The sequence below is a fragment of the Cryptomeria japonica genome, chromosome 8 (assembly GCF_030272615.1).
Source record: "Cryptomeria japonica chromosome 8, Sugi_1.0, whole genome shotgun sequence".
NCBI lineage: Eukaryota > Viridiplantae > Streptophyta > Pinopsida > Cupressales > Cupressaceae > Cryptomeria > Cryptomeria japonica.
Window position 1 is genome coordinate 356,285,434 of NC_081412.1, and position 15,346 is coordinate 356,300,779.

At 37.3% G+C, this 15,346-nt stretch overlaps 1 protein-coding gene across 2 annotated transcripts in view; it reads right to left on the minus strand.

Moving 5' to 3' along the window:
- Positions 1 to 245: 245 nt before the first annotated feature.
- LOC131045335 (GDSL esterase/lipase At5g62930) overlaps positions 246 to 15,346 on the minus strand; it is an 81,767-nt gene continuing 66,666 nt past the window's right edge. For both annotated transcript variants that reach the window (XM_057978911.2, XM_057978913.2), the window contains 3 exons: positions 1,174 to 1,250; positions 731 to 895; positions 246 to 640 (listed from right to left, as the gene is read on the minus strand). In XM_057978911.2, coding sequence (XP_057834894.2) covers positions 475 to 640; positions 731 to 895; positions 1,174 to 1,250 — 408 coding nt within the window. In that variant the 3' untranslated portion in view covers positions 246 to 474. The remainder of the gene's footprint in view (positions 641 to 730; positions 896 to 1,173; positions 1,251 to 15,346) is intronic.

The following is a 15,346-nucleotide window of genomic DNA, read 5'->3' on the forward strand; positions in this document are numbered from 1 at the left end:
TCCCACCAAGAAGTGCAACATTTTAAACTTTAAAATAACACAGCTCATATGTAAATCCTTTGACTAGTTAATGGCAGTTGCTTTTGACATCTAGAAAAGTAGATAATGCAAATAATTTGCGTATACTAAATACAAATAAATTGTTAGTTGCTCCACCTACATAAATGCATCATTATATATAGCCTGACACAGAAAACAAGTTAGGGCGTATACAATTCAAGGACTGGGAACATAGAAAGTCTGTCTGAAACATAAAATTCACATCTTGATAAGAACAGCCAGCATAGAAAGTAATAGCAGTTGGAAAATGTCAGACATCGTTCACAATCAATAGAAATATTTACTCAATATTGATTACTTACACAGTAAGTTCCATTTAGAACAGAATATAAATAACCATTAACAGCAGGGAAGAAAATAAATCACGGTGATTGCACCAAAGTTTTCTGACTCGTGTGCAACAAGAATGGTACATCATTTTCTGCCATTGAATGCCTTTTGGGGATCACTGGTATCAATAATAGAATAATCTGGAAAATCATCTGGAATTTCACTGACATTCCAACCTCTTGCATTGAGAACTTTGAGAACCTCTTCAAAGACGAATGCATTACCATTTGGAGTAAGGTGTAAACCATCACTGTATAAAAACAGCAGAATACAGAATGTCAACAACAAGGAATATGTTTTTAGTCCATATAATGATATTAGTTGTTACTTAATTGCCTACCTCAAATATGTTTCTTGCCAACCAGGGGTTTCTTGCATTCTTGACCATAAATCAATTGCTGGAACGCCAGACTCGCTTGCAACTTCAAGACAAGATTTGGCATAAGTTCCTGCAAATTCATTTGTTCGTTCTGGTAATTCAACAACATTCTTCCCGCAAGTAGCTCTGTGAAAATGAATAAAACCGTTATATATACATAAAAAACATAGATTCAGAAAATTTCATGAGTCCACTTAGAATTTGAATCCTCATAGCAATAAAACTAGTTCAGCACAAACATTTAAAGGGTTTAGTTTCATGTTCAGATCATACAAGGTGAGAAATGAAAAATCCTGATCATCTTGGCCAATTGTTCCCATCAGAATTACTGTTTTTTTCCTAAATTCACACAAACCAAACAATAGAATACACACAATCCTAGATGAAGAGCCATAAACAGTTACCTTGCATACTGCATGCGCCCGTTTTCATCAATTGGGGGAGGAGTGATCAGCACTACCAGCATAGAGTGTGAACAATTCTGCGCTAAGAGTAAAAGTAGAAATTAGCATATTACAGTTTGACAATAGACCCATCTTCAAACACTACATATCTTTATGGAAATTAATAAATTGAAATTAAAGCCCTGAAAACCGGTTGAAGAGTTTTGTATACTATCAAATGAAAAGTGCTCCCTTCAAAGCTCAACAAATTTTCATTGACTCTACTGCTGGATTGTTATTATTACAGTTACAAGGAATGGTTGAGGCTGCTGCCAAAAAAAATAAAATTCACACAAAACATTACTTAATTAAAGTGGTACATATACTTGTTTATAAACACTTATAATAGAGATATATTTGTATGCATATACACAAGAAAACATATTTCTCTGTATATATTTTTACGTACACTTATATTTGCACGCTTGGCCAGACAGGTGTTTAGCCATATATATTCCCATAAATACTTGTATACCTATATCTACATACAGGTTGCACCTATATCTTACCTTACATTATATATGTCAACATTCTTAACAATTAATATAATGTTCACGAAAACTAGATCTGATATCCATTTTCAAATGTGTCATACTTATCATGTGCCTACCAAAGTAGGATGTGCAGTCTTCTATGAGTAAATGTATGAAAACAAGTTGGTTTTCGATTCGTAAGGCACATTAAGCGGTTTCTAAGAATGAGAAAACATCCATGTGGTTTCACAAATGAGCAGTTCAAATCTTCTCTATTTCTAATGAAATATATGATGGATTTTTTATATGTCAAAAAAATTGAGCCAGAAGTTTAAACTAGTCAAAAAGTAAAAATACTTTTTACTTTGATATTAATATTAAAAAAATACAAGACTAACGGAAGTGCACTTAAGAGTGTTACCATGTATCACAAGAACTTAAAAATATAAATTGGCTATATGCATACTATTAAAATGGTTCGTGTGCAAGGGCACAAAGTCCCACTTAAAATACATTAAAGTTGAAGATCTACTTACCACTTATAAAGCTAAAAGAAGATGCTACCTCTGATGTACCACATGTATCAGACTTTTTTGTAACGTAAATAATGAATAGTATATATTACTATCATATACCTACCTAATTTGGTCAGCTTGTGTGGGCTCATTAACCTGTTAGAAATTGAGAAAACATGAAAGGACAAAAGAAAACCTTAAGAGCTATGAAATCATACTCCTTGATGGCTCTCTTCTTTAAATGTTGTATGATAGCAATGTGATAGCTCAACATTAAAGTGACTTAAACGTGACAATATATTACTCTAATTAGAAAGAAGGGAAAATATGAGTACTCAAGGATTTATTGTTTTGGAATTCTTCCCTTGGGTAGGAAAAATTAAACTTAAGACTTGTGTAGTGCGTATGCATCCACCAAACTTGGATTTTGAGATGGATCATCATCAAACCTTTGACAATAGTCAAGTCTCAAATTAGAAATCCTGCAATGCCAAATGCAATTCTGACAAGCGTAAGCACCATGGACAAGAAGTCACCACTAATGATGTTTTTTACCTGAAAACATGGAGGTTAGTCAAACATTTAGGTTTTTTTCTAAGTTACTGATTCAGGTACAGGGTGAGTTATGGTTTCACTGTTTTAATTTGGCAGTATGTCATCCAAGGTTCGGTATGGCTGGGGATACACTGGTACAACATTTGTGGTGGGGGAGGGAGAGATTGGATATGTTTTAAGTACATCAATACAAAAAATATATAGTATATAAAAATGTTCAGAGATTTGAGTACACTAGCACAACAATTTTTGGTGGGGGGAGGAGGAGTTGGACATGTTTTGAGTACATCCATACACAAAATATACAAAAAAACATGAATAATACATATTTTAGCCTAAAATATGAATTAACTTCAAATAACCACATACCATTCATATAATTAACAAAACTACAATAAAAATATATATCATGCAAAATGCAAAGTCTTAAACCATGAGCAAGGGCAAAGTGAAAGCTTAGACTCTATAAAAGAAAATGTTCATATGCGTTGAGTGCTAAAGACCAAGAACTAAAGTTCTAAGTATTAGCATGCATTAATAAATCTTAAGAAGAAACAAAGAGTCTGAAGGTTATACACACTGAGAGAATGTTATAACCACATACCATTCATATAATTAACAAAACTACCATAAAAATATATATCATGCAAAATGCAAAGCCTTAAATCATGAGCAAGGGCAAAGAGAAAGCTTAGAATCTATAAAAGAAAATGTTCATATGCGTTGAGCGCTAAAGTTCTAAGTATTAGCATGCATTAATAAATCTTAAGAAGAAACAAAGAGTCTGCAGGTTATACACATTGAGAGAATGTTCTGATGCAGATCATGTCAAACAGATGTTGAAGGTTGAATTGTGAAGGTTCGCATATTCTCCTTTGTATCTCTTATCTATATTGAGGTTGGTGCCTCATATCTAAGTTGGTGCTCAATTCATTTGATTAAGGGATTGGTGTTTCCAGGTTGGTGCCTACAAATGTAATTGGGGATTGGTGTCTCCATCTGAGGTTGTAATTCCTGTGGGTTGGTGCCTGTGGGTTGATGTTGGCAATTTGGAGGAATTGATTATGTGTTGCATTGATGTCAACACTAGCTGCTTTGGTTGTTTACCGGTATCCTTTTGGTCCCGGTAGGTTGATTGGTTTCTAGTTGTTATGATCATGTTGATCCGGTATACTCCGGTATGCTTTGGCTTATGGAATTGGCTTAGATCTGCTATTCATGCTACTCAGATATATGTTCAGTCAGTTGGTATTGACTTGGTGATCGGATGCTATCTTATATGCTGGTAAGCCTGGTTTGTTGATCCGATGAGGGTTTCACCGGCAGAGCTTTGTTGAAGATCTTTTGATGTTGTGCATAAGTGGTGTTGGTGTGGCTTCTAGTAGGGATTCAGGATGCTGATGATGATCGTGTTCGAGCCTTGACTGATTGGGATCATTGCTTTAGCGTGTGTGAGCCTAAATTGGGTCTGGTACTATCTAGGTTATGGACCGACTTAATGTAACGTGTTGTTGGGTCTTCTCAATGTGTTTTCGGGATGACTTATGGGTTGGATGATATTTGTTTGGTCTCAGGCCGACATGTTTTATAATTATGTAATAAGTTTTATTGTCTAGGTGGCCGACCTAATTGTTTAAGGTCTAGGGTTTGTATATATGTGTATGATCTCATTGTAGATTAAGGTATGCAAGCGAATAATGTAATAATCATTCATGCAGAGGATTTGGTCGATCATAGGTGATCGAGTTGGGTTTATGCAAGAGGTTTAAGACCTCCAGTATTGAGCTTAACCGGAACTGTACTCAGGCATAGGAGATGCTATTATTGCAGTTCATTCTTCCTTCCGGATTGTAGTCTGGATTTTTATGTAGTCAATGAGACTCTTTTTGTAATGAGCAGTGTGCTCTAGGTTGTTGGCCTTCCTGCAAGTGCGCAAGTGCAGGCACCTCAATTTGTAATCACATAGTTACTGCAGAAGTATTATCTGACTGTGGGTAGGCTTCCCACACGTGGTTTTTCCCTTTAGCGGGTTTTCCACGTACAAATCTTGGTGTCATGTGGATGGTATCTATTCTCTAATTGTTGCTTGTGCTTAATTGGTATATCTGCTATTTCAGTAATTGGTTTATGTATTCCGGTAATCTGGTGACAATTGATTCACCCCCCCTCAGTTGTCCTCTGGTTATTTGAACTGTCTAACAGTTGGTACCTAAAAAATACTATAAGTTGCATATTATCTTTGTGAGGCTAGATTTGGGCAATAGATCCAAGCAGCTATTCTCACCGTGGTTTTTCCCTTTTGGGTTTCCACGTAAATCTGGTGTTCTTATGTGTTGATGTGTTTATTGCTTGCATAATTGATTAGATGATAAAGTAAGATCCGGTAGTGGTTTTAATGTTGCATTGGATTTGAAGTTGAATAAGTTGAATTTGGTATATATTGATTCACCCCCACCCCTTCTCAGTTAATTTGTGTGCTTAACAATTAACACTTACTTGGCCGCCTACAAATCATTGAGGGTCAAGCATTCTAGTTACCATGTGCTGAAGAAAGCAATATAAAAAAAATTGCAACCCCACCACTCTATTCTATCAGAGGTGGGATTTAGACCTGACACATGCTTTAGCTTCTTTCCTCACGTTCACTTTACCTTAAACGCCCACTGTTCCTTTGCCTTAGCCAATTGTTGCTTGTGTGTCAAGGTTGTGTTGACGTGTATTTTGTACACAATCAAACACAGAATAAAATACCCAAGGGTACCTTATCCTCTCTTGAATAAAGCCTCTGATTGCTGAAGATGTCACAAAAAAGGATCAATCAGGATGACTCCAAGGTTCTTCGATGTAGGGTCTCTACGTGTGGATAAGCACCAGTGGTCGTTGTGAATGCTGTTTCATCAAGGGGCCTTACGTTTCCGTTATTGCAGGAACAGGATTTCCTAAAACTAACAAGTTCTCAAAAGGATCAAAAGGCAGGGTTTGCAAGGGATGAATTCTAATCTAATCCTAAGAATGACTCAATGTAGGCTAGTCTTGGCAAGATTCTACCAATTTCAATATTGCCAAAACATAACAACTCAACTGAAATTGATGCGATCTTCTAAGGTGACTAATGATTTTCCAATTCATCAAGGATCGTAGACACTACCATGAAGGTACATATCAATAGTTCAATGATGATTGAAGGTTTAAGTAATCCAAATATCTCCAGTTGACCACACAAGGCGTTCTTACAATCAATAAGAAGCTAGTGGTTTGGAACGTGAATCTCACCAAAGATCAAGCCCAACACTTAGTCCTTCAAATTTAAGTACTACTTCGACCAAGAATGATTCAAGAAAGTAAGCAACCATGAAAGTAGCCACAAGAATTGCAATAAAACACCATAACTTCAATATTTTATTGATCTCAAAGCCAAAATAGACAACAATTGCTTTAAATTCTCTCTTCAATGCTCAATCTTGCTACAAAATAACTTTCCAACTTACTCTCTCTAATCTCTCCTTTTCTAATTTTCTAATGACAAAATGAAAATGAATGAGGGTATATATAGCATCCTCAATTACAATGAACAGCCCAGATCAAAAGAAGATCAACGACTGAGATTCTGACACCTAAACCCTAATTAGGGTTTATTACAAAAAGTTCCCCTTTTATTGAACAATATTAAATGCATAGCCAAATATTTAATTGGCACAAAAATCTAGGAAACATAGACCAATGATAATTAAGGTGCCACATCATCTATAACAACCTCTCTTCTAGAACCTTGTTCCCTTTCCAATGCTCCTTCTTAGCATATGCAGTGAATCTAGACACAATTCCTTCGATCTCAGCAATAGGAATCTCTGGAAGATTCCTCATTCGTTCCTCCAAGTGGATGACCTGATCAAAAGCCTTGAGAAGAGCTGCATCCCATCCAGGTTCGAGTTCTTTGATTTTCTCAATCAGGAGCATAGTAGCGAACATTTGATCCCTTTGCTCATCTCTGATAATATTCTCATCTTTGCAAAAGATGACCTTGACCTTCTCCTCCAACTCTTGAAGATTCACATCTGTCTCATCTTCAATCCTTCTGCCAAGAATAGAACATAACACCTCAAACACCCTGTCCTGAATCAGATGGATGACCTCCTCAACTTGATTGCATTTGGTACTAATGTCTTCGAAAAGAACTTCCTTCATCTGAAGTAGAGTTGACCATTGGAGTAAATTATGAGCTCCTCCATCCATTATCTTTTCTTGTGCTAAGATCTTCCTTGGTGTTTGCCTGATTACTTGCAGAACAGGAATGATAACATCTCTAGTGTGGGCAAAGGCGGCTACTGTTATCATTAGGTTGTGAATGATCTCAAGGACCTGGATAGCTCGATGGGTGGTCTGCATCATTCTTGTTGCGAACTCAATGGCAACGGTATGGGATTTGTCAATCCAAGAGCTCATAAGCTGGACCAAGCTCTTAACTCTTTCTGCCTCACCAACTGATTCAAGGGGAAGTGCTTGCACAGGAGATACTGCTGGATCCTGACATCCCAAAGGCTGATTGAGATGGCTAAAGTAGCCTCTCCAAGCACCGACCTCTCGCTCAAGCTTTCTATTCTTTTCCATTTCTTCTCTAAGCTTGTCTTTAAGTGCCTCAAATGAATCAGTTGCCTCATCCAGTGTCTGCTCGGCCGTGAGTGGACCAAGCTCAAATGTTTCTACATCATATTCCTCTGCAAGGATTTCACCTTCATACTTGTCCATTGCCGGTGTAGCTATCTGTAACTTCCTGGACCCTGTCTTATCTCTGATCATCTTGGACATGTTGGTGGCCTTCTTCCTTTCTGTTACTTCCTGAGAATTTCCTACAAGGCTCTCTAAGTCAATTACATTATCTTCATCTTCGATCACAATCACCCTTGTTAGCCTCTACTTCAACCAATCTGGAATGGCGGATCTTGTCTCTCTAACTTGTATCTCTTTAGGCAATGGTTCTTCTTCTCGGAGAGGAGATGTCACTTCATCATTATTCTTGTCTTCGTGTAGCTCATTAACTTGAGGAGATTGACTTGATGAACGTTGAGACGCCTGCCCTTCTTCGTGTGTATCATTCTGTACCATTGATTCCATAGATTCCTCAACTTCAGGTACCCTCTTCTCTTGTCCTACATTCTGACTTGTCTTTTTTTCATGTCGAGAAGATGTACCGGATGAGCGATCTCGATTGGCCTCTTGTTTCTTCTTGGAGGGCTCTCTTTTCTCAGGTCTTTCTTTCCTCTTCGCACCTCTAGGATGGGGATTGCCTTCACTTACACTTCGAAGATTACCTTCACTTGTGCTTCTAGGATGAGGATTGCCTTCACTTACACTTGCTCCTCCTTCCCCTGGTCTTTCCTCCAAAGTAAAAGTCATAGGTATGTTCTGTTCTCTCAGCTTTTGATGTTGCACATCAACCCATCTGCGAGTACAAGACAAAACTAGAGCCATCAAAGCTTTTAAGTCAAAAACCTCAGGTTCATTCCAATCTATCTTCACTGCTTTGTCTTCTCGGTCATAAGATGATTGGAGATGTCTGCCACTGTCTTGAGCTTGATCAGCCACTCTGTAAACTTTGCATTTCCTGATGAAATCCAAAGGTAACCTGGAATGCATCTTTCTTTTCACTTCTAAATCATCTGAGAGATTCATCAAAAAGTCCTCTATCTGAAATTCGTGCTTGTACTTTCTACCAACTGTTTCTTCTATATATCCATAAGGATCAAAGTTCTCTCTCAAGGCAAAGAACGAAAATGAATATAAGGCCAACTCTTTCTCTGCATCATCCATGGCTAGAGCATTAGGACATACCTCAACTGAATTCCCTAGTATGATAGGCACAGGAATTCCATTTCCATGCCTGTGTCTGAATGCCTTTGCATAAGCTGCCAACTGCCTAGTCACCTCAAGTAACACTATCCTGTCTGTCGGATATCTTGGCAACATATATGGAGGTGAAGAACACCCATGAACTCTAATATATGTAAACTTTTGGAATTGGATAAACCAAGCACCATACCTCTTCACAAGCTCCTGGGCATCTTGAGATAGCCGATTGTGAATCCCGCCTTGCAATGTCCTGGTGATGTTCATCGTGAAGGTATCATTGACTAACTTGTAGTCACTTCCAGGTGGATGATGCAAATGGACATAAGAATCACAAACTCTGACTTCTCCAGGTCCTCTTCCGATCACTCCTCTGTGAGGTAGTCCTGCATATTCAAAACTCCTGATCAAGGCATATATGATGTACGAGCTCATGTGGAAGGATTTGGTAGCCTTCAGTCTTCTTAACTGCACATCCAAGCAATGGCTAATAATTCTAGCCCAATGAATTGTTCCTTTCCCTTGAACTATCACTTGGATGAAGTAGAACATCCACTTCTCAAAATAGAAGGCTTGAGGAGCCCCTATAAATCGATTGAGCAAAGTTATCAAATCTCTGTACTCCTCCTGGAAGTCGATCCTATGTGGTGTGTTGGGAATCTTGCTCAGGTTAGGACGACTTTTGAGTAACCAATTCTTATTGATGATGCTCAAGCAAGTGTCTGGATCATCTTCGTACATGGATCTAGCTCCTTCCAAGCTTTTGTAAATCATATCTTTATGTTCTGGTAGATGAAGAGCCTCACTTATAGCCTCCTCTGAAAGGTAAGCCAAAGTGTTTCCCTCCTTGGACACGATCGATCTTGATTGTGGGTTATAATGGCGGGCGCACTCGATCATCAGCTCATGGCACTGGACTGCTGGAGGGAAACCGGCTGCCTTGATAATGCCACTTTCAATTATTCTCCTTGCGATAGGTGATGGCTTTCCAATGTAAGGGACCTCTCGAAACTTCTTCACACTGAAGTTTCCCAAGTTGGTATCTCCAATGTTGCTCCACTTTGACACGATCTTGGTCTCCAATTCTTCATTCTTTTGTTCTTCCTTCATGAGAGCTGGATGACTAGTGGATGCTCCTCCCTTTGGGGTCGCCATCTTGATACCTACATAACCTTTCATAATGAGCAATATACTTTGCAACGTAGAAATATAGACTAGATTTTAAGTTTTAAATTTAGGAAACTTCATGATAAATCTTTGAATTATCATTTCCTAAATATAACTATGCAATTTGAAATTCAAAATTCAAAATTTCAACATTAAACTAGGAAGATCTCACCATACCTCCACTTGAGAACTAACTCTAAGAAATGATGCAAAATTAGGCAAGTTCGCTAGGCAAAATGTGGGTCGAAGTCTTCAAAATGCGCTTCCTTTATCAACTTCACCACCTCTAGCCTTTAATAAAATTCGCTCCTCTTAAATCAAATTTCGCACTCCTTCTTGTTCTTCCAAATCGCACTTTGAATGAATGGATGAATGATGGATTAACATCGCTCAAAATAACCCTACTATAGAGGCGCTCACCACCTCATTCCTTATAGGCCGACTTGGTGAAAATAGACCAAAAATAAACAAAAATTTAATAAAAGAAGAGGCCGACTTTATAAAAAGTATTAAAATGATACCCCAAGCGCTCTATCTTTTATTTTAAATTAATAATAATTAATTTCAAAAGGCCTTAATAATAATAAAAAACGATTTCCTAAGGCTTAAATTAATTATTAAATATCAACGCACCCTTATTAAATGCCAATTTAATTAAAATATTTCAAGGTTTTAGCGAATTTGGCATTTAATGCGAGTTGTTTGAAGTAAGTGCTCAAGCATGGGAAAATAATGGACATCAATAACATCGCTCTGGTCCCTTGGAGAGGGACAGGAGCGATCATGCACTTTAGACCTTGCATTTCTCGTTTTTACGTTCAAAACCTCACCTTTGGCGTCCAAAATGGCATTTTTGTTTGGAATTTTGAGTTTAATCCATGTGATCTTTGGAAGGAGCTTGCCTTAAAGCATTTTCGCCCTAGTCCCTTGGAGAGGGACAGGAGCGATTTTTACCCTTTGTCCTTGGTCTTTGTCTTTCCAGTCGCCAATTCAAGTTTGGAGGCAAACAATGATCCTCATTCATCCTTTCAGTGCATGTTTCACTCACTTTCTCAAGGCAAAATGAGCTCTTCCAAGGATTTTCGCCCTGGTCCTCCAGTGAAGGACAGGAGCGATTTTTACATTTGAGCCTAGGATCGTTGATTCTTGGGGTCAATTCCTTGTTCATCATTTTTCGAAAGACATTTCCCATCTTGTATCACCTTGTCTTGGCGTGGCTTTGGAGGAAAATTGTTGGTTTCATAGAAATCACCCTGGTCCTCCAGTGAAGGACAGGAGCGCCTTTTAGTTTATTGCACAATCTCCTAACCACATCAATATCTAATTACCTTCAAGGCGTAAAACATCATTCCTTATTCCATCTTGAGTCTTGGAAACGAAAGTAGCATTCCAAAATGTTAGGCTATTAGGCAAATTTGAAGATTTCGCTCTGGTCCCTTGGTGAGGGACAGGAGCGCCCTAGCCATTTTTCATCGAATTTCGTGGTCTTTGCAACTTCATTCTTCCTTGAAGCACTTTAAATATCATTCCAATCTTGTGCCTTGGCCTGGATTCGTCCAAATTTGGAGGGGGAGGCTAGATAATGTGTTTTTCGCCCTGGTCCCTTGGAGAGGGACAGGAGCGCCTTGGCAATTATGAGCTTACTTATGCTTTGCTAACTTTCAAAATTATCTTCAATGGATTGATTACGTCCTCCTTCATTCATCTCAAACATGAAACTTGCTTTTCCTTTGCCCGAAGTTTGTCTTGTGAGAAAATCGCTCTGGTCCCCTGGAGAGGGACAGGAGCGCCTATTGCAACTTGGGTTGATTCTCTCCTTTGTAGGCCACTCAAGTTATATTCAACGAATAAAACATACTTCTCTTGACCTCTTCAAATCGCGAAATCACTTAAATCTTGTGAGGATAATGCAAATTCGGAATTCAAGCTCTGGTCCTTCAGTGAGGGACAGGAGCGATTTTTGTCCTCAAGGCCAAATCATTACAATTTTCATCTCAAATTTCTTTTGTTGGGGAAGATATCATCTTTTTACAACCCATGAACGAGAGCCTAAATCCAAAAAAGGTCCAAGAAGGTGTGTACAAAGAAAATCGCTCTAGTCCCTTGGTGAGGGACAGGAGCGAATTCATCTTGCTGGACAAAAAGTTCAACCTTTCAATGCTTTTGACTAAGTTTGGGTGTTCTATCATGTTGATTTCATCCATCATTGTGTCCTTAATGCTTCAATTTGATCAACCAAGGCCAAATTTGACTAAAACAAATCATTTCGCCCTGGTCCTTCAGTGGAGGACAGGAGCGATTTGTCTTAATCCTTCAAATTTCATCATTTTTCAAACCTTCAAAATCCTCAAAATCTTCAATTCTCGTCCAATCATCCCCCCTGGAGACCCTGCACAAAACAATTAAACAAGTCAGTAACCAAGATGCACCAAATGACATTTTCGCCTTGGTCCCTGGGAGAGGGACAGGAGCGATTTCACCTTTATAAGCCAAAATATCCAAAATTTAGGTCTTCAATCACTTCACCAAGCAGGGTTAGGTCATCTTTAAGGCCAGGGACCAGTTAGCAAACCTTCAAAAATTTGGTCAAAATTTATCCAGACAAAAAATGTACAATTCCATCATTAAAATGCTAACACTTAGACATAGCTTGAATTTTCCCCAAAATCCTGATTAGACCTAACCTGAGACATACCTGACTTTCTGACAGGCTCATCCTATTTCAAAAATTTGCAATCTTCGGGAGGATGCTTAATAATCTTTCAAAATTTGACTGGACTCGGCTTGAAAATATCCAAAAGAAACCCCTAAGGCTTAACCCTAGTCCAGACAACTCACTCACTTACTCAAAACCCTAAAAGCAGAGAGAAGAACAGGCAAAACAAAAACAAAAAGAGGGGGTCCCCATTTTAATGGGGCGATGTGTGAAATGGTCACAACAGGTTGGAATAGGAATTAGGAACCCATTGGGGGTTCTTAAGGTTCCTAATACACTATGAACTGCTAACAGCTTCTTCCCTTTTTTTTACTTATGCAATTTTTGGGTTTTGAGTTTGGGGTTTTTGACCAAGGCAACAACATGGGGTCTAGGTATAATAGCCAAAGGCACAAAAGCACTCAATACCGTCCACTTATGTTTTCTCAGATTGATTATCAGAAATGGGAAGCAAAAAGACAGAATAGACCATTAGAGCAAAAGAGAGCGAAAATAAGACACAACAAAATGGAGTGCCAACAGATGCAATATAATATAACAATATACACTATGAAAATTATGTAATAAATATAAAAAATAAAAAACAAGCACAACAAATATTAAATTTCAAAAAATAAATGTCTCAACAACCAGCTCATAATTGTTCTATTACCGTTTATGTGGTTTCAATATGGTCATTGATGAATATGAAAAAACTTGTATTGGCTATTATGTGAAGTTGTTGGGTATGATGTTAGTTGATAACCTGATAAATGTGGGGAAAGAGACGTGAGTTTAGCTCACAAATTTGGTGAATGAGATCTCAGCTACTGACTTATAATTTATAATTAATAGTAATGATAGAAATTCCAGTAGGAAAACAAGAAGCTGCATAGTTAGATCTCTTCTATCTGCTCTGGCTTGACCTGTTATATCACCATGCTAACTACACTGAAGTCATGTCTTCATGCTGTTACCTAAGTTGGTTTTGGGAAGACACAGGCTCTCTCACTATAGTCACTAGTGCCATATTTATTGTTTACCATACTTAATCCTTAAGAGTTTGAAATTCGTCATTATGTGTGTGAGATTCTTTGTTCTAACTCTAATATGAATATCATAGTTTCAATGAAGCATTTTTTACTGTAGTTTAATACGTTAGTGCTTGGAAATTTGTTTGTCTTATCTATATGCACGTAGATTGTGATCTTGTTTTTAAGGAATGTGACATTTTCATTATAACACTGGAATTGTTTGAGCGGTGCACTGGTTCAATTTTATTAAGATGATTGTAGCAAAGTCTATGTTCTTAAGGACCAAGTAAAATTCACACCAAGATCCTTTTCTATCTCATGCTTGGTGAGAATCCATAAAGGTGAAAGTAGTCAGAAGAATTCTACAGTATAGTCCAAATCCTTAGATATGATCTATAGATAGATCTTGCATGTTCTTCAGTAGCTTGTGCCTGTCAAATAGAAATTTATAATTTGTGTATAGGATTCTAAGATCTAACTCTAACATGAATATCTTACTTTATGCACCATTTTTTAACCATAAATGATAAATCTTGTAGGATTTTATGAAGACAGCTACAAAAATAAAAATGGAAAAATTATAAATGAAAAATGAAAATCATACAAATTTGAGAATAAAATGTTGCATACATTTCGCTTTCCTTTTCTGCTGTAGACTGCTGACTATGCTAACTTATAACTGTTAAAGTTGCAGAGTACTACTGCTAAGTTGCTAACCCTGTACACAACTGTCTCTGAAGTTGTTAATGTTGCCACATTGCTGCTATACAGTGTATACTGAATGAAATCAGAAAAATGAAAAATAACAAACCATATAAAGACTAAACAAAAACCTAATGTGCTGAGAGGACTTTCAAAGTCCAAAGGATGTGTTAGGGTCCAAAGGACACGTTAGGGTTTTTGAGTGTTTCAAAATAATCAAAGAAATATTTTTGTTTGACTACAATTTTTTGTTCACCACCAGGGACAAGGAAGGTTTGTTGTTCCTAAATAGGGGGTCGTTCCCAGGTGACATTCACATCACCATTTAAATAAAATAAAAAAATAGGACGGCAGAGGCATGTTTAGTGATTAGTCTGTGTCCCTGAGGTGTTTCGGTTTCTTGGAGTGAAAAAACAGGGGAGATGCGTCCCCAAGATACATTGAAAAAAGCATATGTTGACAGCAAGATTACCCTAAGATAAGCACTTCATGACCATTCAGAACACATTAAATCAAATGGTTTTATTTTCACCTTTTGACTATTTCATAACTGAAGTTTAAAAATAAGAAAAATCAACAATTTTTCATAGAACCACTGAGTAATGATTCCTCAAATAGTTAAGGATTAATGACTCTTTCCTGTTGATTGAATAGATTCGATCCTATCCATACATAAGGTAATGAAAAAGAGAGAATCAAACAATTATGCTAATCTTTTTTAACCCTTAGGAGCCATCTAATCCATGGTTTTGAATAAGAGAAAGGAGGAAGAATTCTTCTTTTTGACTCTTAATTGTCCTAAATGTAATGTCCCCAATTTGAAATACAATTTAATGATAAAGGATAATAATAAAATTAAAATTAAAATATAAAAAAATATAATTTAATATAATTATATTTTTAATTAAGTTAATGAATGGTCAAAGGCATGAGATGAAAAGTTGTGACTCCCTCAAACATGAGATATAAAAGGGAGAAGAGAACCTCATTTGAGGGGGATAATTTGGGAATCAGAAGTGCAGATCATATTTAAATAAGAAGTGCAGATCTGATTGTGAAAGGTCGTGTCCCTTTCAAAGGGCAGAAATAATGAAGAGTTGCACTCTTTCAAAGGGTGCTAATGGTGAAAAGGTGTGTCTCTAGCCAAAG